General features: G+C 35.6%; 1 protein-coding gene and 1 non-coding gene across 9 annotated transcripts in view; both read right to left on the reverse strand.

The window, feature by feature from the left end:
- Positions 1-27,324, reverse strand: part of FAM135A (family with sequence similarity 135 member A) — a 155,701-nt gene that overhangs the window by 27,860 nt on the left and 100,517 nt on the right. For 3 of the 8 annotated variants that reach the window (XM_032153951.2, XM_032153936.2, XM_058435310.1), the window contains 5 exons: positions 11,096-11,169; positions 9,296-9,450; positions 6,719-9,074; positions 5,047-5,207; positions 291-382 (listed from right to left, as the gene is read on the reverse strand). In XM_032153951.2, the coding sequence (XP_032009842.1) occupies positions 291-382; positions 5,047-5,207; positions 6,719-9,074; positions 9,296-9,450; positions 11,096-11,169 (2,838 nt within the window). The remainder of the gene's footprint in view (positions 1-290; positions 383-5,046; positions 5,208-6,718; positions 9,075-9,295; positions 9,451-11,095; positions 11,170-27,324) is intronic. The other 5 variants (XM_032154033.2, XM_032154024.2, XM_032153997.2 and 2 more) reach the window with 3 other exon arrangements.
- LOC116477543 (U7 small nuclear RNA) lies at positions 20,281-20,343 on the reverse strand. The gene has a single exon (XR_004250515.1). It is a non-coding gene; the product is annotated as a U7 small nuclear RNA (small nuclear RNA).

The raw sequence follows: 27,324 nt of genomic DNA on the forward strand, positions 1-27,324 counted from the left end.
TCAGTGTTCTTAAAATACTTGCATTGTTTGTTTAGCTCACTACCAGTATGAAACATAAGATGTTTACAATGGTTTAATTAATGAAATATTTCTATAGAAATGTGAAATTCTAGAAATATTTCATACGTGGAGATCATAAGTCAAAATGTAAATCGGATATACATTTATATTAAATTTCATAAAATCAGAAAAATTATTTCTACTATTACAGGCATTTTGTAGTAAGGCAAAATTTAGGCAGAAACTGGTAAAAAATGTTTGTTTTCACTGAAAACACTGTCATATTGTACCTGATTTCTCTCAGACATAAGAAAATCAATTCTTCCCCCAGGCAGTCCAAGTTCAATGTAAGTTTTTACTAATCGGAGATCTGCACTGTTTCCTAAAAAATGAAAAATGATGTTTAAAGGATGTGATAAAGTAAAAGGTACAAAGTACACCATCATATATTTTTACAGTTTTTAGAGACAAGCTTATGGCCTATGCCATTTGTGAATAGACAACATACAATGAAATAGAGTTCTCAATTTTTACGTCAAAGCTGATTTCTATTAGCCAGGCGATGTCAATTCAACAGTTTTTTTTCTTTTTTCTTTCTTTTTTTTTTTTTTGAGATGGAGTCTTGCTCTGTCTCCCAAGCTGGAGTGCAGTGGCACGATCTCGACTCACTGCAACCTCTGCCTCCTGGGTTTGAGTGACTCTCCTGCCTCAATCTCCCGAGTAGCTGGGACTACAGGTGCATCCCACCACCCCCAGCTAATATTTTGTATTTTTAGTAGAGATGGGGTTTCACCGTGTTAGCTAGGATGGTCTTGATCTCCTGACCTTGTGATCCGCCCGCCTTGGCTTCCCAAAGTGCTGGGATTACAGGCGAGAGCCACTGTGCCTGGACGACAGTTTGTTTCTTAGGTGGTTTTGGTGGCTTTCACTTTTCTACCTAACAGTATACTTATTTATCAAACTGTTAGCACATCACTTTGGTGACTCCTGGCTACAGCAGCTATAAATGGTGCCTTACCATCACCATTCTAGGTAATCATACAGCAAACTGTGAATGCATTTTAGATTTAATCCGTTGACCTTTCTTTGGTGATACTGGCACAGACTGAGAAAAATAAAAATCCATTTAAATATCTAAGAAAGTTTATTTTAATAATTATTAACTCAAAAGGCATCTACGCATATACTTACAATACAGATATAAGACACAAGTGTTTCTTCAAAAAGTTCATGGAAAATGCATCATTAAAAAAACTACGTATGGGTTTCAAAAATTTTTTACACCAAAATAAACACATACTAATTTGTTATAACATGTTTGAATAGAGTCTAGTTTGAGGCACTAAGAAGGATAAGAAATCAGTTTGAGGCCGGGCACGGTGGCTCACGCCTGTAATCCCAGCACTTTAGGAGGCTGTGGCGGGTGGATCATGAGGTCAGGAGATCGAGACTAGCCTGGCTAACACAGTGAAACCCTACTAAAAATACAAAAAATTAGCCGGGCGTGGTGGCAGACACCTGTAGTCCCAGCTACTTGGGAGGCTGAGGCAGGAGAATGGTTTGAACCTGGGAGGTGGAGCTTGCAGTGAGCCAAGATCGTGCCATTGCTGACAGAGTGAGATTCTGTCTCAAAGAAAAAAAAAAAAAAAAAAGAAGTTTAAAAAGAAACCTTATCAAACAACATGGATTCTGCTAAAATGGAAGCAAGAACAAACATCAAACTTATGGTGAAGCTCCAGTGGAAGAATGGTGAAATAACGGAGGCTTTACAAAAAAGTTTATTGGGAAACGCCCCAAAGAAATCAGCAGTTTACAAATGGGTAACTTGTTTAAAGAAGGGAAAAAACAATGTTGAAGATGAAGCATACAGCAGTAGACCACCCACATCAATTTGTGAGGAAAAACTTCATTTTTTTCATGCCCTAATTAAAAAGGACTGACAATTAACAGCACAAACAATAGCTGACATCTTAGACATCTCAATTGGTTCAGCCTACAGAATTCTGACTGAAAAATTAAAGTTGAACAAACTTTCCACTCAATGGGTGTCAAAACCATTGTGCTCAAATTAGCTGCAGACAAGAGCAGAGCTTTCAGTGGAAATATTAAACAAATGGTATCATTTCTTCAAAGAATTGTAACAGGAAACGAAACATGGCTTTACCAGTATGATCTTGAAGACAAAACACAATCAAACCAATGGCTATCAAGAGGTAGAAGTGGTCCAGTCAAAGCAAAAGTGGACCAGTTAAGAGCAAAGGTTGAGGCAACAGTGTTTTGGAATGCTCGAGCATTTTGCTTCTTGACTTTCTGGAGGACCAAAGAATGATAATATCTGCTTATTATGAGAGTGTTTTGAGAAAATCAGCCAAAGCTTTAGCAGAAAAATGCCTGGAAAAGCTTCACCAGAGAGTCCTTCTCCATCATGACAATATTCCTACTCATTACTCTCATGAAGAGGGCAATTTTGATGGGAAATCATTAGGCATTCATCTTACAGTCCTGATTTGGTTCCTCTGACTACTTTGTTTTCTTATCTTAAAAACTCTGTAAAGGGGATCCATTTCTCTTTGGTTTAATGTGTAAAAAAGAAGGCATTGACATGACTAAATTCCCAGGACCCTCAGTTCTTGGAAATTTACTAGAATGGCTGGTATAATTGCTTACAAAAGTGTCTTGAACTAGACAGAGTTTACACTGAGAAATGAAGTTTATATTTCTATTTTTATCTTTTAACTCCATTTTTCCACAATTTTTGTTTGTTTGTTTGAGACAGAGTCTCACTCTGTTGCCCAGGCAAGAGTGCAGCAGCTCAGTCTTGGCTCATTACAACCTCTGCCTCCTGGGTTCAAGTGATTCTCCTGCTTCAGCCTCCCAGGTAGCTGGGATTACAGGCGTCCAGCACCATGCCTGGCAAATTTATTTTTCCACATTTTTTCTGAATTCCTCTCATATATAAATATAAAAATAATTATCTTCAAAAATAGTTTAGTGGATTCCTTTGGTTTACTAACAATATAAGCATGTCATTATCAAATGCTGAATTTTTATTTTACCTGATGTTTATCTTTTAGAATTTTATGATTTAATGCACTGACAGAGATAATTTATTCTTCATTTTAAAAGGCGTACCTCTAATATTCACCACAAACTCGAAATATATATGTTTAATCACATTAAGGAAACAGACTAATCCTATTGAGATCAAAGTTTTGTGCTTACTTGTAATAATTAGGAATGGATATTAAATTTTATAAAGTTTCTTACTTGATTTGCTGATGTAGGGTATTTTATTACTGAAATTCCTTATACTTACTTATCCTTCCATTCTGGGAAATAAACCTTATCTGTTATAGTAACTTACTCTAATATATTAACTCCAGGTGCTAGAGTTTCATTAAATATATTTGAGTTCATTAAGTATTTTTTTTTTTTTTTTTTGAGACGTAGTCTTAGTCTGTTGCCCAGGCTGGAGTGCAGTGGCATGATCTTGGCTCACTGCAAGCTCCGCCTCCCAGGTTCATGCCATTCTCCTGCCTCAGCCTCTGGAGTAGCTGGGACTACAGGCGCCCGCCACCACGCCCAGCTAATTTTTTTGTATTTTTAGTAGAGACGGGGTTTCACCGTGTTAGCCAGGATGGTCTCAATCTCCTGACCTTGTGATCTGCCCGCCTCGGCCTCCCAAAGTGCTGGGATTACAGGTGTGAGCCACCGTGCCCGGCCCATTAAGTATATTTATGTCAGATTGGTCTACTGTTGTTTGGGGGCAGGTGTTGGTGTGATATCTTTATTGGATTTGGTAACAAGGTTAGGTTAACTTTAAGGAATAAAATGGGCTGCTTTGTATCTTTTTCTCCATTGTTGTAGAACAATTTATGTAACACAGGGATAATTTGCTTCTTAAAATTTTTAAAGAAGAATTTGCCAGAGATTCTACTGGGTCCAGAAGTCTTTCTTGGGGGATAATTCTTTGAAAACTTTATTGTTTGGGGGGAGGGAAGAAAAGTTAGCACTGAGAATATTTTAGTTCTTGGAAGTCTGGTTATTTTTTTTTTAAAGAAACATCTCCAATTTTATGACAATTTAGTACCAGGGACATTTGTTTAATATTTTCATAATCCATAAAAATCTAGTTTGTTGCTATAGAATCTCATTATAATACAGTAATATTGCATTGTTCTAGAGATATTTGGCATCTTCTAACAGTTCCTACATCTAGAAAAAAACTGCTGAGTAACCAAAACAGCTGTCATAAAACCGCAGCACTAAAGCCAGGTACCTGTATTTAGAATTTAATTTTTATAACTTAATTAATGAAATTTTAACTTCTAGAAATACCGATTTTTCTAGCACACAAAGTTTAAAGCAGCTAGATAAAAGGGAACCAGAAAGACTATCAAAGGGAGACAAAATAACTGCCATGAGGTGGCAGCTGGCAAAACCAACAATAAGAGAGAAGATAAAAAAAAAATTCCACTGAGTTCATGTCCTTTGCAGGGACATGGATGAAGCTGGAAATCATCATTCTCAGCAAACTAACACAGGAACAGAAAACCAAACACCACATGTTCTCACTTCTAAGTAGGAGTTGAACAATGAGAACAAACAGACACAGGGAGGGGAACATCACACACTGGGGCCTGTGGGGGGGTGGGGGACTAGGGGAGGGATAGCATTAGGAGAAATACCTAATGTAGATGACAGCAAACTACCATGGCAGGTGTATACCTATGTAACAAACCTGCATGTTCTGCATATGTATCCCAGAATTTAAAGTATAATGAAAAAAAAAAAAATCCCAAATTAAACAAAATGTTGGCACATAAGTGTCAGTTCCATGGAAGATTTACTTACGAAGGAATCTAATATTACACTTAGGATAAGTAAAATTAAGCATATTTCTGTTTCAGAATGCATTTAAGATTCAATTAATTTAAGCAATTAAAAAATCTTTTTTTAGTTCAAAGACTAAATGAAACTAAATGAGATCTGTTAGGAAAAAAATATATTGAGTTGCTCTGGGTTACATCCATAGATGTCACATACCATCTAAACCGTGCACACAGACAATCAGATGTACTCCATCTTCAGAACCATCCTCTTCTTCTACGCTAAAATAAGGTACTGAGGATGCCAGCAGAGGAACTTCACTGTACATGAACCCAGGAAGTTTTAGTAGCTTCAGTTCTTCTTTTGCCTGAAGGAAGCTGAAGTAAAACACAAAAGATACTCTTTACTAAGGATCCTATTCAGTTGTTAGAACCCTCCTGAATTTAGAGAATTGTAGAAGTGGAAACCCAATAATATTTGGTTTTAAGACCATGAAAATATGTGGCATCACCTAAGTGATTTAGAAATCAGAGAGTAATTTTCTTTATTATTTGTAGTACATATTCTATCAAATACAATGAACACTTTAAACCTGAAATCACTTGAAAATATTCTTTTAAACTTGAAATCAACTAAGAAAACATTCTGAGTGAAGTTATACTTTCTGCAAAATTTAATACTGTATGCACAGAAAAGCTGGGAGAGGGACTGGAGAGGTGATAATCTGATGTTTATCCTGTAATGAAATCTTATCCCCTTTGCTCCTTTTTAATCTTGCATAAATGGAAGGGAAGGAGTGATTTACAAAATGTAACAGTGAGAATGGAGTTACAGTATTTAGCAGATTAGGTTATCTGTATTTTTCTCTAAAAATACCAATAAAGAAGGAGCAGAACGAAGAGTGGAATGTGACTACATACAATTAGTGGTATATACTCGTTTGCAATGACTGACAATCTAACCAATTTGGGGATTGCAAACATCAAAAATTATTAACTAACATACATCATTTGGACTGATAAAGTGAAGCTGGAAGAGGAACCTGATGAACACTAAACTGAGTAGGATAAGCTAGGCGAAAATATTTGGAGTCTATATTAGAGATCATTGCTTTCTGATGACTCAGACAGTCTGAAGTAACCAGATGGTGATATAAACTTTATTTTCCCTGCATATTACAATTTTTTAATTGGCTATTGTTACCTCAGTGGTTTCACTAGCTTTAGACACTATGTATTTTAATTTCTGTGTATAAATCAGAATAATCTGGGAACTTTAAAAATCTCTATATATACATGCCCAGACCTCTTACCCCAAATATTATGACTCAGTCTGGCTGAGGCAACAGAATATTTTAAGAACCAGTACACGCTGGTAAACCTGTATCATCCCCAGATTTTTCTGGATATTTTACTGGTACATGAAATCTCAATTCTGGAAACCACTGACTTAGCTGAAGGCAATCAGCATCTGGTAAGTTTAAGAAGTTTCCACTACCCTGTTACTCATTTAACTAATATTATCCTTATTTCGTAGATAAACTCATAAAACTTGGCTTTTGTCTGGAAGTTAATGGAGGAGAAATGAGGGACTGATGAAAAAAGGGTTTTAAGCTCAATTATTCCATACTTCTAACACAAAACTACCATTGGAAAATCTGTATCAGGAATGTCTAGCCTGTAGAACAGCACGATCATTCAGGAACTATAGGTCTGTCTGGCCAAGGGTATATTATGTTCATTTCTCCATTTCGGATAGTCATCAAAGAAGCACTTTTTGTATTACAGAAACCAGACAACAAAATAGACACTCAATCCTTTAGCACTATCTATGATTTTATATATATGTATATATTTAGCAGCAGGTACTATTATGTTCCATTACTTACGCTTGTATTTGAGGTTTTGGTGAACTTTCATACCAGGAAATTGAAGAAGTGAAGTTGTAAGAAGTACTGCTTGGCTGCTTTGTAATGGCATCAAATTTACTTTTGGAAGAATATTTAACATTACAAGGAGACTCTCGTGGTGCAGATGGGAAGGACAAACAACCAGAAGTACAGACAGTAGGCATATTTATACCATCTCTCAGATAGTCACTGTTTATTTTTTCAGATTTTATAAGTCCTTCTTCCATTAGTTCATCTCTGCTTGTATAGTGAGCATTTATTGTTCCATCCAAAGCTGAATAATCTGTTTCTTCATAGTACCCATTTTGAACCATTTGTTGATCCTGCTCTTCCTCCTCATCCTCTTTACCCTGTTCCTGCTGAAGATTACTAATTTCTTTTTCAGAAGTTTCCTTCTGAGGGCTAAGCGCATTGCTGTAGCTAACAGCACATGTGTCACAAATATCCGTACTGCTTTGAGAACCAAAATAATTTTCCACAAGCCCTTGCTTTACTATATCAGTACTGGCTGAAAAAGGATCACTTGTACCCAGATGAGTTTCACTTTCAACTGTAGGGATTTCTGAATACATCTGTTTGAGACTTAATACATCACTATTTTTTTTCATAGTTCTATCTTCACTAACATCTGTATTAGTAGAAATGGAACCTGAAACGACACAAGGAGTGCCTAAACAAATCAGTTTTGAATTTAATGTAATTGCTGTCCCTGTAGAGTTATTAGATTTATCAGGACTCTGGAAGCCTTTACACATAGTATCCAAGTTAGGTTTGGAGCTGCAACTACTTTTCACATCACTGGAAGTATCTTCATCTGAAAAAACAAATTGTAAAGGGTCTTTAATGCTTGAATTTAAGGAATGTATTGCTACAGTTTCATTGTCCAAGTTCCCTGAAAATACAACACTCTGCTGTTGCAAAGTGATACTTGACTTTTTAGTATCATCACATTTTGGTAAATCAGTCGTTCCTAGATTTAATACAGTTTTGCTATCATTTAGATGGCATTCAGGTACAACAGATTTCTTAGAATTTTCATCAGGTGACAGTTCATCATCAGAAGGTAGAGAGTTTATGGATGTCAAAGATGACTGTATTTCGCTTATAGCACTTGTACTCTCAGTACAATGATTTCCTAATGAAAATTTTACATTATAATCAGGTTTCATCAAAAGCTGAGGAAATAATCTTTCACTATTGTAAGGACCTTGCCCTTGCACAGTTTCAAAGACTAAATCAGTGTTTGGATGTGTCGCAAAAGAACTTGGTTCACTTTCAACACCTGAATCTGAAAATCTAGATGAGGCATATGTGGCATTAATATCTGGTAACTTAATTGTATCTCCACTTACTACAACATGATATTCTTTTGTAGAAGGGGCAGGTAGATTACTTCTTAATTTAGTTAATGATTCTCCAATAGAAAGACACTTTGCTTCTTGCAACGCTTCCTTTTCAAATGTTATTTCTATAGATTTAGATTTACCATTAGATTCTAAGGACTCAAAGTTGGGTAGTAAATTATCCACAAGTATTTCTTCTTGTCGAAGATCTGTCCAAGGTCCTAGTTTGACAGTTATTTTCTCTCCACTGAAAGGATCTTTATTACTGGGCTTTATTTCAACTGTTCTAACTCCCAAAGATGGGGTTGTTTGATGATCATGGCAATCGTCTGATGACCTTCTGGATGCCAGATTGTGTTCCATTTGTGTAATTTCACTATCGTCCTGGGAGATATCAAGTTTACCTGAAATGGACAAATTTGCACAAAGATTTAGGTTGCCAGAGTTCAAAGGATCAAACTGGTCTGGTTGCATATTTTCAATATCTGGAGACTTTTGTTCAGTTCTCTCTGTATTAGCTGGCAAACAGCTAGCTTCCTTTTGACTTGTCTGTCTCATGTAGGTCTTTGGGTCAAAATTATATCCACATATTGTGGGATCCAGACCTTCCTTCTGACTATGTGAAGGATTGCCTTCAAAGCATTTAGTGAGATCATTTGATGCTGTACTTTTCAAACATTTGTAGCCTACCAAAACCACAGAATCCTTAGAGTTCTGTTTTATTAATTTTTTTGTGTTTTCAGATTTCATTGTTTTCATAAGCTTAGTAACCTTAACTTTGGATTTATTTGATTCTTCATTCTTTCCTTTTAGAGATTTTGTTAGCTGCTTTTCACCTTCTGTATACCAAATACTGGAGGCACCAGCAGGTCTGACTTTCAACTCTGGGCTAGAAAGTCCTGCTACAGAGCTTTCTTCAGTCTCATATTTATCCATTTTACTGGACTCTGATCTCTGAAGATTCTGAATTCCCATCCAGGGTGCATCTAAGTCTTTTATCCAAAGAAAAAAAGATTCAGGTTTAAAACAAAGTGTGAGAACTCAAATGATTAAGACTTCTTTTTCTAACTATAACTTTCTAATATCCTCAAACATAAATAAAACTAGAGAGGGAAAAAAACTATTCCACATTAGGGAAGGTTTTATGTATATTAGGAAGAATATACTGAAAACTATACACATAGCTTGTATATTTTAGTTAGATTACACTTACCTTCAGTAACTGAATCTAAATACCTATCTTCAAAGATTATAGGTAATGAATTGAGATCTCCATCTAATTCACTACATTCAATAGGTAAGGGTGGAAGAGAACTGCAGAAGGAAGTATTTTTGATAGCGGTGCACATCTGTAGATGACTCTGAGCACTGAAAAATATTTCTTAAGTCAGATTGTAATTTAGAAAAATTATACCCAACTCCCCTTTGTAGAATCTACCCTTTCCCCTTCCCTCTTCAATTCCTATCCCTCATCTGCAAGACATAACCTTCTTATGAAAGAGCTGCTTGGTCAGCGATAAAAACTGGTAAAATGAAAATGATAGTTTGTTGGCAATAAATTATTGACTTATTACAGACTGCTAATTATTTATAATTCCCATTATATTCTTCCATACTTTCTTACGTTATTTCAAAGTGAATTTCTATGCTTAATGTCTCAACTTCTAAATCTGCTGCAAATCGCATATAAGATAAATACCAAAAGCTTAACTGCTTAATAATTATTTGATGATAGTGCTGGGAAAAAGACATGTTTCATTTCCACTGTTTCTACTTCACATATATTGACAAATAAAATTAACAGCTATTTTAAAACAAGATGTATAATTTTCTAATATAAAACAGTTAAAACAGAAAACCCTGTCTTATGGAAAATTTCAAACAAATCAAATAATAGTATAAAATACCCCACATATATACCTCCGAACTTCAACAGTTAACATACACCCTTTTTATCAGCACTCACTACCTACCCTGATACTCTATTATTATTTACAGGATTTTTTTTGTGGTATAATTTATATGCATTAAAATATAAATCTTAGCTGTATGATTTTGACAAATGGATATATGATACAGAACATTTCCATCTACTCAGATGGTTCCCTCATGTCTTCCCAATCCAGCCCAAGTCAATGCCAAGAAAACCATGTCCTGTCTTTTTTTCATCTTACTTTTGCCTGTTCTATAACTTCATATAAGTAGAATCATACAGTATTCAATTTTTTTTTTTTTTTTTTTTGAGACGGATCTTCTCCGTCCCGGGATGCATCAGGCCATCGGCTCACTGCACGCCATTCTCCCGCCTCAGCCTCTCCGGGTAGCTGGGACTACAGGCGCCCGCCACCACGCCCGGCTAATTTTTTGTATTTTTAGTAGAGACGGGGTTTCACCGTGGTCTTGATCTCCTGACCTCGTGATCCGCCCGCCTCGGCCTCCCAAAGTGCTGGGATTACAAGCGTGAGCCACCGCGCCCGGCCACAGTATTCAATTTTTAATGTCTAGCTTTTTTTGCTCAGCATAACGTCCTCAAAATATTCTTTAATGCCAAAGAAAACTAGGACTAAATCTACTCAGTAGGAAAGATAGAAGGCATTTGTTCTGGATATTTTAATTGTAAATCATTTACAATTACAGAAGACAGTATATATGAAAATCTGTAATAAAAAAGGATGAACATAAGAAATTCTGACCTGTGAAAATGAAGACAGAATATGGCTAAATGGATGGCTACAGCCAAAGCTGCATGAGACTACCAAGATTATGGTAGATCTGATAAAAAGGGAGGGAGGAATACAGTGGATTATGCTTCTTTATATGTAAAGTATGGAACTTTAATGAAGTGACTAATAAGATGAAACCTAATTTGATTATAGATGGGATTTCTGAAATTCAAATTCGCCTAATTTCTTATATTGTTAATACTGCATATTCTGTCACTGATAAATTCTGAGACAGGTATCTCATGTAAAAGGAAATAATATCATTTTAATTTTGAATGTATACTACTCACTGAAGTTCCTGGTATGCAATGGCAGCTTCTCTTGGATGCTCGAAACAAAAGAATGCCTCAGAAAATCTGCGTACCTAAAAAATTCCAAAAGAGAGTATTAATAACATGACGTATTTAAAAAGTCAATCTGGCATCTTACGGTAAGGAGAGAAACTGCCTCCATTAGGCCTTCCATAATCACTCGCCAGAATTAAACTTCCCTTCTCCCTCTTCAGTGTTGCCAATGTATTTTTGTACTACATGAAATAAATCTGGAAAGCATATATAAATATAAGCTATTATGATTACCACCATAGCCTTTACCACCTTTTATCTTAAATAATCTCCCCTCCTAAAGTGTAATGTTCTTTAGAAGAGAAGCTACGGGCCAGGCATGGTGCCTCACACCTGTAATCCCAGCACTCTGGGAGGCTGAGGTGGGTGGATTACCTGAGGTCAAGAGTTTGAGACCAGCCTGGCCAACATGGTGAAACCCCATCTCTACTAAAAACACAAAAATTAGTGGGGCATGGTGGCAGGCGCTTGTAATCCCAGCTACTCGGGAGGCTGAGGCAGGAGAATTGCTTGAACCCAGGAGGCAGGGGTTGCAGTGAGCCAAGATGGCGCCCTTGCACTCTAGCCTGGGCGACAAGAGTGAAACTCCCGTCTCAAAAAAAAAAAAAAAAAAAAGCAAAGCTATGTTTTGATGACCTTTGCATACCCCCAAAACATGTATCTTGGCATATTACAGAATCAAGTACTTGGTAAATACATGTTGAATCTAGCTGAACATTTCTTCCATTATACTTGTATTTTAACTCTTTCATTTTTAATTATGAAACACTTTGTCAGCTACTGGAGCAAAATTAGGCAACAGGAGCCGGAAAAGATGTCTTATTTGGACGGTACAGAGAGGAGAAATTATATTACATCTACAATTATTTTCTTTTTTTTTTTTTTTTTTTTTTTGAGACGGAGTCTCGCTCTGTCGCCCAGGCTAGAGTGCAGTGGCGCAATCTCGGCTCACTGCAAGCTCCGCCTCCCGGGTTCACGCCATTCTCCTGCCTCAGCCTCTCCGAGTAGCTGGGACTACAGGCACCCGCCACCGCGCCCGGCTAATTTTTTGTATTTTTAGTAGAGACGGGGTTTCACCGTGGTCTCGATCTCCTGACCTCGTGATCCGCCCGCCTCGGCCTCCCAAAGTGCTGGGATTACAAGCGTGAGCCACCGCGCCCGGCTACAATTATTTTCTAAACAAAGTAAGATCTAGGATTCTTTGGTTTTAAATGCCCAACAAATTAGAGACCTATTTTACTTGTCATCAATATCTGGCCAGGTGAATTTCTGACTTATTAAACTTGTTTCCCTAAGCAGATAAACCTGGGTCTTCAGACAAACAAGTCAATGAGGGAAGTGGGAAAGGAAGATATCAATGAGAAGGATGCATTCTGTGTCTTTACTTTCACATGTGGTCCAAATGCTTTTTTTTCCTCTCCAACATTAAAGGAAAGGTGAGAAAAAAATAATAGCCTGTCTGGCTGTCTATTAAGATGATTTCCTTTGGGGCTATAAAGCATGAAAAAAACGCATCTTTAAGTTATCTGGACTCCTGCGGTTGCAGCTGGACCTACAAAACTGGCACTAGCTGCTTTTACTTCTCTCTCTACCTTCTCTAAGTCCTACAATAATGATCATTTCTTGACAGTACTCTACCTCACAGTCTCCAAACTAAAAACTTTATTCTCATTTTTTGACTTAAACCACATAAAAACTCAATGTCAAATTGAATGATGAAGAAAAACAAAAAAAACCCTCTAGGATGATATTATCTTCATTTAATAGGTGAGGAAACAAAGACACAAAGAGGTTAATTATTTGGCCAAGATGACACAGCTATTAGGCGATAAACCTGTGATGCAAACGAAGATTTGAGAAACTCCAATTCCTGTGCTCCACTTACCTTTTCCTTTCTGCATTGAGACTCCTTGTTATCAGAAATCTTTCCTTTCTTGTATGCACCCAAATGAAGTTCTTTCTAAATTCACTCTCAGCATAATTATCATGCTGTAGCTATTACAACTAAGGGTATTAACTGTAGTGTGTGGCCATAACTAAGGTATGACTGCCAACTGATGGCAATACACCTAATTTTCAGGCAAAAGTTTGACAGAAAAAAATTTTTAATTTACAAATTTAAATTTCAAATATGGGGAATATATATATTGCTGCTTTGTATGTGTATGTATTTTGGCATGCATTTTTTATGTTTATAAAAAATGAATTGTGTGCCCAATTAAAAAAAAACTTATTTGGCAACATCACTTATTCAAAAGCTAGGAGGAAGACAGCCAAGCATTCAAAATAAGTATTTGTTAATGCTTCACAGAGTTAAATACTCCTGTATCTGTGTTCATTCTAATAATGCTGTTCAAATTGCTAACATAGTATTTATATTACAATTCTATACGTGTGCATTCAGATTAGATTCTAATCTTGAGTGCAGGGTCTATATCTGACAGATTATCTAATATCTATGCTACCTTGAAAAAAATAAGCACCTTGCAAATGTTCACTGAACAAATGTTTTTTTTACGTCCTTGCACTAACTCATAGCAAAATACCATAAAATCGTTTCATTACAAAGCTGATTTATACTTACTAGTTGATACAATTGCACTTGGTTTCAGTTATTTGCTTTCCCAATCCACACCACATTAAAAGAGCAAATTAGACAAAGAAAAATGAAGAATTACAGAGGTAAGTACACAGGCAGTTACAAGAAATGATGAGAACGTGATGAAGAAATATCCGTCCTTAAAAGAAAGCCTAGAATTCCCCTATAAAAGATCACACAAAATAAATAAAAAATTAATACTTGAGATCTTTTAATGGATATTCCAATATCCTGGCATTTTTAATAACATGGAATACCAGTGCATTAAAGTTGAGCACATTAAATAAAATTCACAACTAAATCATTATCATATATATATCATATATCATATCATACCTATACTAAAGTATGTTTAGTATAGGCATGCCTTGGAAATATTATGGGTTAGGGTCCAGACCACCACAATAAGGTGAATATTGCAATAAAGCAAGTCACATGAATTTTTTTCAGTTTCCCAGTGTGTATAAAAGTTATGTTTACACTATACTATAGTCTATTAAGTGTGCAATAGCATTATACCTTTTTTTAAAAAGCCAATGTTTATACTTTAAAAATATTTTATTGTTAAAAATGCTAATGATTATCTGAGCCTTCGGCTAGTTTTGCTGCTGGAAGGTCTTGCCTTGATATTGATAGCTGCTGATCAGGGTGGCTGTGGCAATTTCTTAAATTACAATAATGAAGTTTGCTGCGTCAATTGACTTCCTTTCACAAAAGATTTCTCTTTAGCATGTGATGCAGTTTAACAGCATTTTACTCAGAGTAGAACTTCAAAATTGAGTCAATCCTCTTGACCCCTGCCACTGCTTTTTCAACTAAGTTTATGTAATATTCCAAATCTTTTGTTGTCATTTCAACAATGTTCACAGCATCTTCACCAGGAGTAGATTCTATCTCAAGAAACCACTTTCTCTGTTCATCCATAAGAAGCAACTCTTCATCTATTCAAGTTTGATAGTGAGATTGCAGCCATTCAGTCACATCTTCAGGCTCCACTTCTATTTCTAGTTCTCTTGCTATTTCCACCACATCTGCAGTTATTCTCTCCACTCATCTTGATCCTCTCAAAGTTACCTATGAGGGTTAGAATCAACCTCTTCCAAACTTCTGTTCATGTTGATATTTTGACCTCCTTCCTTGAATCATGAATGTTCTTAATGGCATCTACAACGGTGATTTTTTTCCCAAAAGTTTTCCTTTTGCCCAGATCCACCAGAGGAATCACCATCCGGGGCAGCCATTGCCTTACAAAATGCATTTAAGTAATAAGGTTTGAAAGTCAAAATGACTCATGGATCACATGGGCTGAAGAACAGATTGTTGTGTTAGCCCACATGGAAACATCATTAATCTCCTTGTATATCTCCATGAGAGGTCTTGGCTGAGTAGGTGCAATATTAATGAGCAATAATATTTTGAAAAGAATCTTTTTATTCCTAAACTGTAGGTCTCAACAGTGGGCTTAAAATATTTAGTAAACCACGCTGTAAACAGATGTGCTGTAATCTAGGATTTGTTGTTTTGTTAATACAGTACAGAGTAGATTCAGCATAATTCTCAAGAGCTCTAGAATTTAGGAATGGTAAATGAGTATTGGCTTCAACTTCAAGGCACCAGTTACATTAGCTCCTAACAAGAGAGTCAGCCTGCCCTTTAAAGTCATGTACTGACTTCTCTTTTCTAGCTATGAAAGTCCTGGATGGCATTTTCTTCTACTAGAAGGCTGTTTTATCTCCATTGAAAATCTGTTGTTTAGTGCAGCCACCTTCATCAATTATTTTTGCTAGATCTTCTGGATAATATGCTGTAGCTTCTCCATCAGAACTTGCTGCCTTACCTCACACTTTTATGTTATGGAGACTTCCTGCCTTAAACCTCAACACCCAATCTCTGCTAGTTTCAAATTTTTCTTCTGTAGCTTCCTTACCTTTCAGTCTTCACAGAATTGAAAAGAGTTAGGACCCTGCTGTTGATTAGGCTTTGACTTATGGCATTGTTGTGGCTGGTTTGATCTATCCAGACCACTCAACCTTTTCCCACATCACTACTAAGGCTGTTTCACTTTCTTATCATTCCATTAGAGAAGCATTTCAGTTTCCTTCAATAACTTTTCCTTTACATTCACAAGTTGGCTGTTTGGTGCAAGAGACCTACCTTGCAGTCTGTTTTGGCTTTCGACATGCCTTCCTCCCTAAGCTTAATCATCTCGAGCTTCTGATTTAAACTGAGAAACTTGCAACTTTTCCTCTCACTTGAACACTTAGAGATCATTGCATATTAACTGGCCTAATTTAAATATTGCTGTTTCTCAGGGAATATAGAGACCCAAGTAGAGGAAGAGAGATGAAGGGAATGCTAGTTAGTTTAACAGTCAGAACAAACACAACATGTATTAAGTTCACTGTCATATATGGGCACTTCTGTGGTGCTTCAAAACAATTCAAAGAGTAACATCAAAGATTATGGTTAGAATATTTAAAGAAAAAAAATTATCCATTAAAGATCACACTACTGGCTGGGCATGGGGCTCATGCCTGTAATCCCACCACTTTGGGAGGCCGAGGCGGGTGGATCACCTGAGGGTAGGAGTTCGAGACCAGCCTGACAAACATGGTGAAACCCCGTCTCTACTAAAAATACAAAAATTAGCTGGACATAGTGGCGGGCGCCTATAATCTCAGCTAATTAGGAGGCTGAGGCAGGAGAATTGCTTGAACTGGGGAGGCAGAGGTTGCAGTGAGCCAAAATCATGCCATTGCACTCCAGCCTGGGTGACAAGAGTGAAACTCCATCTAAAAAAAAAAAAGAAAGACGTGCACGCCACCATGCCTGGCTAATACTTGTATTTTTTGTAGAGATGAGGTTTCCCCATCTTGCCCAGGCTGGTCTTGAACTCCTGGGCTCAAGTGATCCACCCACCTCAGCCTCCCAAAATGTTAGCATTATTGGTGTAAGCCACCATCACCCACCTAGATAGACTTATTTACTGGAAGTGCTGGACATGGTTTGTATATATACACATAAAGGTGATAAAATATTGTTTATGCTTATAGTTATAGTCAAACTGGAAGTCTGCCTAAACCTTGCAAAATATAAAAGTATCAAGTTATATACTATAAATAAGCAATATGTTCCCAGAAAGAAGTACTTTTACTTTATTTAGAAAACAGACATTCACATAGTTATACTCAAAGAATATCAGATCAAGTAGTTTAAGCAATAAATATCTCTTAAAAATGCAAACTTCATAATGTTTTGAGTAGATAATGCATCATTGTAAAGAGGTTCTTTAAGTGGAAAAGAATGGCTATACAAGCTATTCCTAACTTTTTCCCTCTACTAGAATATAAGTTCCATCAATACTGTTGAAAATAAGATTTTATGATATTAAAATCTCAGTAAAAGCTAATAAGAATTCACTGACAGTATGGTTTCCTTACTGGAAGGTAATGGGTCCACAACAGAATCTAGGATCCTGCTAATCCATATGGCAGCTTTAAAGTATAAATTTCAAAAACATGCTCCTTCTACAGGCAGATGCAACTAGTCACCAAGGAGGACAGGCCAAATTTCAGTTCCCACTCTTTCTAGCACAGCTATTCAGGGAATACTCTAACTCTGTTAATCACTTGCAGAACTTTTAAAAAGTTCCCTAGGTCTGGACCTCATTCAGCACTGATCTAAGTTCCCCAGGTAATTCAAATGTACAGCCGGGGCTGAAAACTTCTATTTTAATGTCAACTGAGACCACGAGAGTAGAACTTACCCTCTTCCTTCTGCAAACAACTGTAAAACTGGTTAAAATACACGAAGCGACTTTTTCAAGCACTGAGGAACAAGCACTAGACAGGCAAAGCATCAGGAAAATATAATGTACAATTGAGATAAAATCAGCCAATAGAGAGAGACACCAAGATAATTGAGATGTTTGAATAAGTAGGCAATTTTTTAAAAAGTTACTTCATTTTTTTTTTTACAGCAGTTTTAGGTTTACAGAAAAACTGATCAGAAAGTACGAAGAGTTTCCATATTGCCCTTCTTCCCCGCCCCTACACATCCAACTTCCCCTGTTATTTACATCTTGTGTTACTGTGGTACATTTGTTTCAACTGATGAACCAATATTAATATATCAATATTAAAGTCCATTATTTACATTAAGGTTCACTCTTGGTGTGGTACATGGGGCTTGAAAAATATATAATGACATGTATAAACCATTACAATATCATATAGAATATTTTTACTACCCCCCAAATCCCCTGTGCTCTACCTACCTGTCCCTCCCTGTGTCCCCCAGAGCCCCTGACAACCTGGATCTTTTTACTGTCACCATAGTTTCACTTTTTCCAGAATGTCATATAGTTGAAATCATACAGTATATGTAGATTTTTCAGGTTGGCTTCTTTCAGCCTGCAATATGCTTTCAAGGTTCCTCTATGTCTTTTCATGGCTTCACTGATCATTTCTTTTTATTGCTAAATAACATTCCACTGTATGAACGGACAACAGTTTGTTTATCCAGTTACCTACTGAAGGACATCTTGGTTGCTTCCAAGTTTTGATGATTATGAATAAAGCTGCCATATGTGGAGGTTTTTGTGTGGACATAAATTTTCAATTCATTTGGGTAAACACCAACGGGTGTGATAGCTGGACTATAGGATGAGAATATGTTCAGTTTTGTAAGAAACTACCAAAGTGTCTTCCAAAGTGGCCATCCTATTTTGTGTTCCTACCAGGAATGAATGGGAGTTCCTGTTGCTCCACATCTCACCAATATTTGCTGTTGTCAGTGTTTTGGATTATAGCCATTCTTATAGGTATACAGTGGTTATCTTGTTTTAATTTGTAATCCTCTAATAACATATGATAACAGATATTTTATTTCCCCCATACAGAAGGCTAGAGTTGGATTTTTCTCTTCCTCCCAGGTCAGTGAAGCTCTGGTAAGATAGTTTCTACTGAGGCACATTTTGTTAAGGACAGAATGTTCTGGATGTATTTCAAAATGGCTACATTCCCTCCCCATCATCTGAAAGTATAAGGGCTTTTCTGCAATTTTCACTGAAAGAAATTGGGAAGGCTCTTGGAAGTGAAAGTCATGAAAAAGTATGGGATCCCCTAAGACCCCCTTCACCCCTGCCAGGAGTTTTTGACTCATCTGTCCATACTGAGTCTCCAGGAATTCATCAATTAGAAGTTTTCCTATTGCAGGACTGGCTACAGTGGTGATTTCTGTTCATAGGTTTTTGTTCCATTAAGATGGGATTCTCTGTAATTGGCTATCTGACTCACCAATTTTGGGGACAGGAGTTTGCCTGTGATCTTAATTCTCTGATAAATCTAAGAAGAGTTGTTATTTTTCAGTTCGCTCAGCTTTTTTCTGGTTAGGATGGGAGTAACAACTTCCAAAGCTCTTACATGCTGGCTCAGAAACTAGAATTCTAAGCAAGCACTTTTAAACAATGATTATAAATTGCCCAATGACTGAAAGAAGCTGGTCATAAACAGTAAACAGACAGGGCTTCTCAGCATAAAAATGGAACTATTATACGTGAAGAGAACCAAATGGAAATTTAAGAAGTAAAATATATAATATCTTAAGTGAAATTTTACTAGATGAGATTAAGAGCAGATTAGTCACTACAGAAAAGAGTTAATGAATCTGAAGATAGAATAACAGAAATTATTCAGTCTGAAGAACACAGAGGATAAACTGCTGAAAAACAAGAGTATCAAATGATATAACATACATATAATTAGAGTACCAGAGGGAGAAGAGAGGGAAAGAAATGGGGCAGAAAATATATCTGAAGATATAATAGCAAATCTCTTTAAAACTGATAAAAATAACCTAGAGCCCCAAGAATGTCAGCAAATCCTAAGCAAGATAAAGACAAAAAAACCAAACAACAACAAAAACAATAAAAACTGCAACAAGGCATATCATAGTCAAACTGCTGGAAAACAAAGACAAGGAGAAAAATCCTAAAGGCAGCCAGAGGGGAAAAACAGTATAAATAACTGACTTTTTAATCAGACTACAGAGGCCAGAAGATAATGGTACTTTTTAAAGTACTCAAACAGAGGGGGAAAACCGTCAGTCCAAGGTTAAATAACGCTATTGACCAACTTGAGCTGATTGAGATTTATAGAATACTCTACCTAAAAAATTTAGCAAAGCAATAAAGTATAAGCTCAATATGCAAAAATCAATTATACTTCTACATCCTAGTAGCAACCATTTGGAAAATAAAATTTAAAAACCATTTATAATAGTATCAGATAATATAAAATGCTTATGAGTAAACTCAAGGCATAAAAACTACAAAAGCAGGTTTTAGAGAAATTGAAGGTCTAAATAAATGGGGAGCTAGATAGAAAGCTATATCATGCCCACAAATTGTCTGAATCAATATGGTTAAGGAGGTAATTGTCCCTAAATTGAGCTATAGATTTTACTTAATGTAAACCGAAATCCCAAGAGGATTAAAAAAAAAATTGACATGATTTAAAATTTTCTGTGGAGGAAAGATTTTCCAATAAAAACCAGAAAACCTGCTAGACAAATTCTAAAAGAGCTGTTAAAACTTGATTTAAAATTTATATAGAATTGCAACAGATCTAGAATAGCCAAAACAATCTCAAAAAAGAAGAAAACCTTGGAGGACTTGTGGCATTACCTGGCTGCAAGACTTAGTATAATATTATAACAATAAAGTTAGTGTGGTATTTATTAACATAGAAATGTATAACAGGCCAATGCAGCAGGAAAAAAGGTCAAGAAATAGACTCATGCTTATTAGTCAATTGATTTTCAACAAGGATTTTAAGGCAATTCAATAGAGTAAGAAAAGTGTTTTCAATAAATGATGTCAAAAACCTGAACAGAAAAAAAAAAAGAAAGAATCTTGACCCATACACCTCACATCAAATTAAAAAATTAATTCAAGATGACCCATGGTCCTAAATGTAAGATCTATAATTCTAATGCTCTCTAAAGCAAATACAGAATAATATTTTTCATGACTTGGGCAAAGATTTCTTAGGACATGAAAGCACTAAACATAAAAGAAAAAAGATAAATTGCACTTAGATATTCTCATCAAAATATATCACTGAGAAAATGAAAATATAAACCTCAGGCTAGGAGAATTTAATAAATATATTTGACAATGGATCCATAACTAGAATATATATAAATAATCTTAATAAGTCAGTAATAAAAAGGCAACTTAATTTAACATTTTACAAAACTAAAGTCATAACAAAAACCCTCAATATCAGGAGTCAGCAGAAAAATGCAAAATAAAGCCATAATGAAATTCCACTTTACCCCTACTATAGTAGTTAAAGACTGACGACACCAAACAATACAAGCATGTGGAACAACTGAAACTCTCATACATTAAGGTTAGGAGTTTAAAACTGTATAGCCATTTTGGAAAAAAAAAATGATTTTTTATTAAGTTAAAGATAAATCTACCCAACGACCAAGCAATTTTACTCCTATGAATGTAAGCAATAGAAATAAAATCCTATGTTCACAAAAAAGATCTGTAGAAGAATGTTCATAGCATCTTTACTCAGAAGTGTTAAGGGGAACAGATAAATGAATTCTGGCATACGATACCATAAAATACTACTCAACAATAAAGAGAAATGAACTACAAATATATACAACGTGGGCTAATCTAAAAGAAATTATGTTGACTGAAGCAAATGAAAATTCTATTTCTAATCAAGACAGTAGGAATTGACCGAAAAGCAGCACAAAGTCATTTTGTGAAGTAATGAAATAATTTTCTTGAAGTATTGAGTAGTTTTCAAAATATGTTATAATGATAATTCAATAAGTTCATATAGTCATGCTCCACATAATGACGTTTAAGACAATGATGGATCGCATATAGGATGGTCTCCCCTAAAATTACAATACCATATTTTTACTGTACTTTTTCTATGTTTAGATAGGCTTAGATACACAAATACCACTGTGTTGCAACACAGTATTCAGTACAGTCACATGCTGTACAGGTTTGTCGCGTAGGAGTAACAGGCTGTATTATCTAGTTTAGGTGTGTAGCAGGCTATGCTATCTAGCTTTGGGTAGTGTATTCTATGATGTTCTATAGTATATTCTATGATGTTCACACAATGATGAAATCATCTAACAAAGCATTTTCCAGAAAGTATCCTAATCATTAACTAACACAAGACTGTTTAAGTGTTTATACAACCTAGATCTCCTGAATATAAAGTTTCTGGGCTTTAGCCTCTCTGAGGACTCTCAACTTTTTAAAAAATAAAATATATCCTGATATCAGGCATGAGAATCTATGGTAACATAGATATACACTAATTAAATTGAGATTAGAAATCCTTTTCTCTCCCCCTTACCATGTGGATTTTTTCCACTGCATGTAATAATTATTCCAAGAAAACTGTATTAGTAGCAGATATAAGCACAATACTTTCTCTCAAGGGTTACATTATATCTTTAAAATTTTTTATCATGATGATAACTGCAGAATATATCTATCTTAATTTACAGGATTTCTTTTACTAGGGGAAAAATAAATTTAAGATTTTTCCTGCTGCCCTGATGTCCTGTGCACCAAAGAACATTATCAAGAGAGTTAAAAAGCAACTCATAGAAGAAAACATTTGCAAATTATGTATCAGATAAGGGCCTAGTTACCAGAATATATAAGTAAAACTCAACAACAAAAAGACAAACGACCCAATTAAAATATGGGGAAAGGACCTGAATATACATTTCTCCAAAGGAGATACACAAATGGTCAATAAGCACATGGAAATGTATCCAAGGTCACTAGTCATTAGGGTACTGCAAATCAAAGCTACAATGAAAATACCATCTCACCCTTAGTAGGTTGGCCATGATAAAAACCCCAAAACAAAAAGCAAGAATATAACAAGTGTTTGTGAGTATATGAAGAAATTAGAATCCTTGTACATTGCTGGTGGGAATGTAAGGTGGTGCAGCTACTGTGGAAAACAGTTTGGATGTTCCTCAAAAAGTTAAACATAGAATTACCATATGACTCAGCAATTCCACTCCTAGGTATATACCCCAAATAACTAAAAACAGGTATTCAAACAAATATTTGTATACAAATTTCATACCAGCAACTATTCATAGTAAGTAGTCAATAGGTAGAAAGAACTTAAATGTCTATCAATGACAAACAGATAAAATAATGTAGTATATCCATACAATGGAATTTTGCTACAAAAATAAATCATTATATGGATATATGTAAAACATGGATGAAAGTTGGTACATTATTCTAAGTGAAAGAAACCAGATACAAAATGTTGTATGATTACATTTATATGAAACCTCTAAGATCAGTAAATGAGACTAGCGGTTGCCAGGGAATGGGGAAAGGGGACTTGGGAGTGATTCCTTAATGTGTACAGGGTTTCCTTTCGGAGTGATGAAAATGTCTTGGAATAAGACAGAGGTGATGGTTACACAACACTGTGACTATATTAAATGTCACTGAATTGTATACATTAAAATTGTTAATGGTTAATTTGTGTTACGTAAAATCTGTTACCCTCAAAATTTGTTATCCCCACCCGCCCCCCAACAAAATTAAATCTTAGGAAACAGCTACCTATATATATCATATTACATAACATCTATGCCTTGAATCTTCTACTTTGGTGGTGCTGTCAATAAATGTTTTGATTTCCTAGCTATTAGACCATTGGCAGCATACTTAATGTTCTACAGTATTTTTTTATGATTAATTCCAGTGAATGCAGGAAATGGCATGTTCTCTTTAAATTTAACTGGAAAAAAAATCCAAAACTATACTTTATACCACCAAGTTGACACTGAAAACTATGTTTGAGATTGTATTTCTTTTTGCTTGTAAAACATAAACAGTATAGCAAACCAGCGTCATAATAAACAGTATTCTAATGTTATAAGTTTGTACTACTATTTTGTTTGAAGTCTTACTTTACTTCATTTTTAATACTTTGCAAATTCATGGGAAAGAGATGAAATGTGGAAATATCAGGTCTGCATCTACTGCCTGGGTTCCCATCCAGTCACTACCATGTACAAGTCATGCAACTTTGGCTAAGTTATTTCACCTTTCTATAACCTCAATATTTCTTTTATAAAATGGGAATGACAAAATATTTACTTCATGAGATTATAATGATGATTAAATGAGTTAACATTTATAAAGCAATTAGTGCCTTACACAGATAATAACTGCTATACACATGTTTATTAAGTAAAAATACAAATAAATTACTATGGTTCTTCCATAAACATTCTGTGGGAAAAACAAACAAAACCAAGAGCACAATATAGTCTATCCATCTAAGAAGGTCTCATTTCAATTTTTAGATGAATTCTTGGGCTTACAGGCAGTGGTCCTGGAAGAATCACTGTAATTTCAATAAAGCATTAGTAACAAACCTGTTGCTATGAACTCAAGAACATAAACAGGCAACTACAAGGTGGGAGAGAAGTTAGTCAAAGAATAAAAGAGGCTAACCTCATAGAAGCAGAGTTCCATTTTATAGTTCAAGGAACGACACAATTTTTTTTTTTAATAGAGACAAGATCTCACTATGTTGCCCAGGCTGGTTGTAAACTCCCAGCCTCAAGTGATCCTCCCACCTCCACCTTCCAAAGTGCTGGGATTACAAGTGTGAGCCACTGTGCCCAGCCAGGAAAGACATGTTAATGTGATGAATTTAAATGAGCAATATTACAGAATACTAAGTAACTGAACAGCAGAGTCACCATATCAACTTGGATTTTTTTTGCTCTAGGTTAGAACCATAAATAACAGTGCACGCATTTTAAGTAAAACCATATGTTTCCAAAAGGCTCTGCTTCCACACAAGCATAAGCTTAAAATTCGTTTTCTTCATGAGCCAGGAATTCTTTTCTGTACCTAAGATATATTAATACTTCACATACAGAAATATGTAAAACACAGTTAAACCCTTTGATGCTTTAGTATGCTATTTGATAGGGTTGCACCAGATACACTTATATTGAAATATCATTTGCTGTTTACCTGCAATCCAAATTTAACTGCGCATTCTGCATTTCATCTGGCAACCCTATGTATTTGGTTTCAGGATCTTTATTTATAAACATTTGGCATGACAGAACTAAAGATTTACGTAAGCTGATGGTTAACATGTCTCTGAAAGAATGTGAACTCAACTGTTACTTTGTCTGACTCCACTAACCCTAACAAAAGCTTGGTTAGGGCAGCAATGCTAGCACAAAGCACAAAATCTGGCTCCCTGATCTGCAAACTGAATATATTATCTCCCTAATATTGAACTTATAATTCCAGACACAAGTTACAATCAATATTAAATATGGCATCTTTGATGTTATAATGGGAAGCATTATAACACAACAAGAAGCATCTTTGGAAGCCCTAGCAATAAAGATCAGTAAAATTATTGAGGAAATAAACTGCAGTGAAAGCAAGTTCTCTACAAGACACAGTGTTGAGAGACAATTCTTCATGTGTCTCTTGCATTTCTGAAAGGCTTGTGAGCAGAAATCCTGACTGTCTTTGTTACAGACTATCTTTTCAAGGATGCTCGTATTAGGGAAAAGCCTGGGGAAACAGAGATATGTCTCCCTTTGGAGCAAAGAACAGGTTCACTTGCAGCACTGGTAGATAAAGCTTGCTGTCCATTATAAAATATTTCAGATCCCTAAGCACAGAGTTTTTCTCTTGTATTGCAATCCACTAGTGTGAACCTGGCCTTTTTTATGCTGAGCTGTGGAAATCTGGGCTCAAGGAAAGAGAACAAATGATAATACTACCATTAATAAGGTCCTTTGTCTCATGTTTTCTGCTGCTATACATGAATCAATCTATGGTAGGCTAACTTGTTAGCATGTAATTAGGAGCGCAAAATCTCAAGATTCTTTACAGTTCTTGACACATAAAATTCAGGATGATTTCAGATTCTTTTTTGCTTTTTATATAAGTTGTCCCACTTGATCATTCCATTTTAGTTTGAAATGACAAAGACATCATTCACTTATCATAAATAGATTTTATCTTTTTAATTAGTATGGGTCATCTGTAACTATTCACACACAATAGTCTCTATGATGTAGCATGAATGTGTACGGCATATGACTACAGAAGCTCAACAAGTTTGGATGCCTTAATTTGCCAAAAATTTGAAAACCTGAACTTAATATTAAATAATATTAATATTAAATAATATAGTTGAACCAGTATAAAATTAATTTATTAAATTGTTCTTTCCAAGTATGGATTTACATTTCCTCCTTTTAGTCCAACTCTTTGCTTCATAATTTGCTTTCACACCAATAAGGAGACTTCATATCAGAGGTTTATTTCTGCGACTTCGCTCAATTGTGCTGCTTCTGAATTCGTTATCAGACAGCCTACATACTTTATTGTAGCTAAGTCTCTCCCTGTACAAACACTGAATGACCTTTAGACTACTTTAGTTCCTGTAGGCTTAGCACTGTATTCTCAGAAGAATAAGATATTTTATTAGCAAGGTTCCTCTTGAATTGCGTAAATGGGCGCCAGATAACACAGTATGCTACCATGTCCACAGTTTTTGTGATACCCTGCAGGGAAGGGCAAAGCTTATTCCTGCTTGAGTAACATTAGGACATTTTCTTATTTTGTGTTTATTATCCTTCCATGATCCATTTAGGAATTAAAATAGGCCCTATCTTGGTATCTGGAATGGGGTGAGAAAAGGGAAGCTCTAGGTAAAATTCCAAAGTTTATCTTTGGTATTCTAGTTTTCCACAAACCTGATTTTTGTCTTAGTTCCCTTTCTTTGTCCCTTCTTCTCAAAGTTGTGTTCACCAGCTGCTCTTTTAAGTTTACCTTCTTGTTCCTATTCCACCCAGAATAGCTTCTTTCCCATTGAATATCAAGCTATAAAGTTGCCTCTAATCCTTGCAACCATTCTCTTCCCAGAACTTCCATTCAGGTGATACAAACAGAACAATTTAATGGAACTATAATGTTTCTCTAGTAAAACATAGTTTTTAAAAAAAATGCCCTGTCTGCTTGCGGGAACTAAATAAAAACATATCAAAAAAAAAAGAAAAAACAAAATAAAAAAAGAGAGAAAAAAAATACCCTGAAGATTACCTTTCCCATGTAAAACTATTTCTTGCTACTGGCCTTTACTTCTACTGGTCACTAAAAATAACCTTCAAACAGACTTTTATTTTGTGGAAGAGGTATCAGCTCTCCTCTTAGCTTTATAATGTAGGGGTTGGCAAACTACAGACTGAGAACCAAATCTGGCCCAACACCTGTTTTTGTAAATAAAACTTTATTGAAACACAGCCACATTCACTTACTCATATACTGTCCATGGCTGCTTTCATGTTACAACACAGTTGAGTAGTTCAGACAAAGATGTGTGGCTCCCAAAGCCCAAAATGTTTACCATTTGGTCCTTAACAGAAAAAGTTGATTCTTTTTCTACAGCATAGAAAATTGGGTCGCTGGTTGTGTATTCTGACATACTTTTCAAGAAAA

This window comes from Hylobates moloch, unplaced genomic scaffold (assembly GCF_009828535.3).
Source record: "Hylobates moloch isolate HMO894 unplaced genomic scaffold, HMol_V3 SCAFFOLD_2, whole genome shotgun sequence".
In the NCBI taxonomy this organism is placed as follows: domain Eukaryota; kingdom Metazoa; phylum Chordata; class Mammalia; order Primates; family Hylobatidae; genus Hylobates; species Hylobates moloch.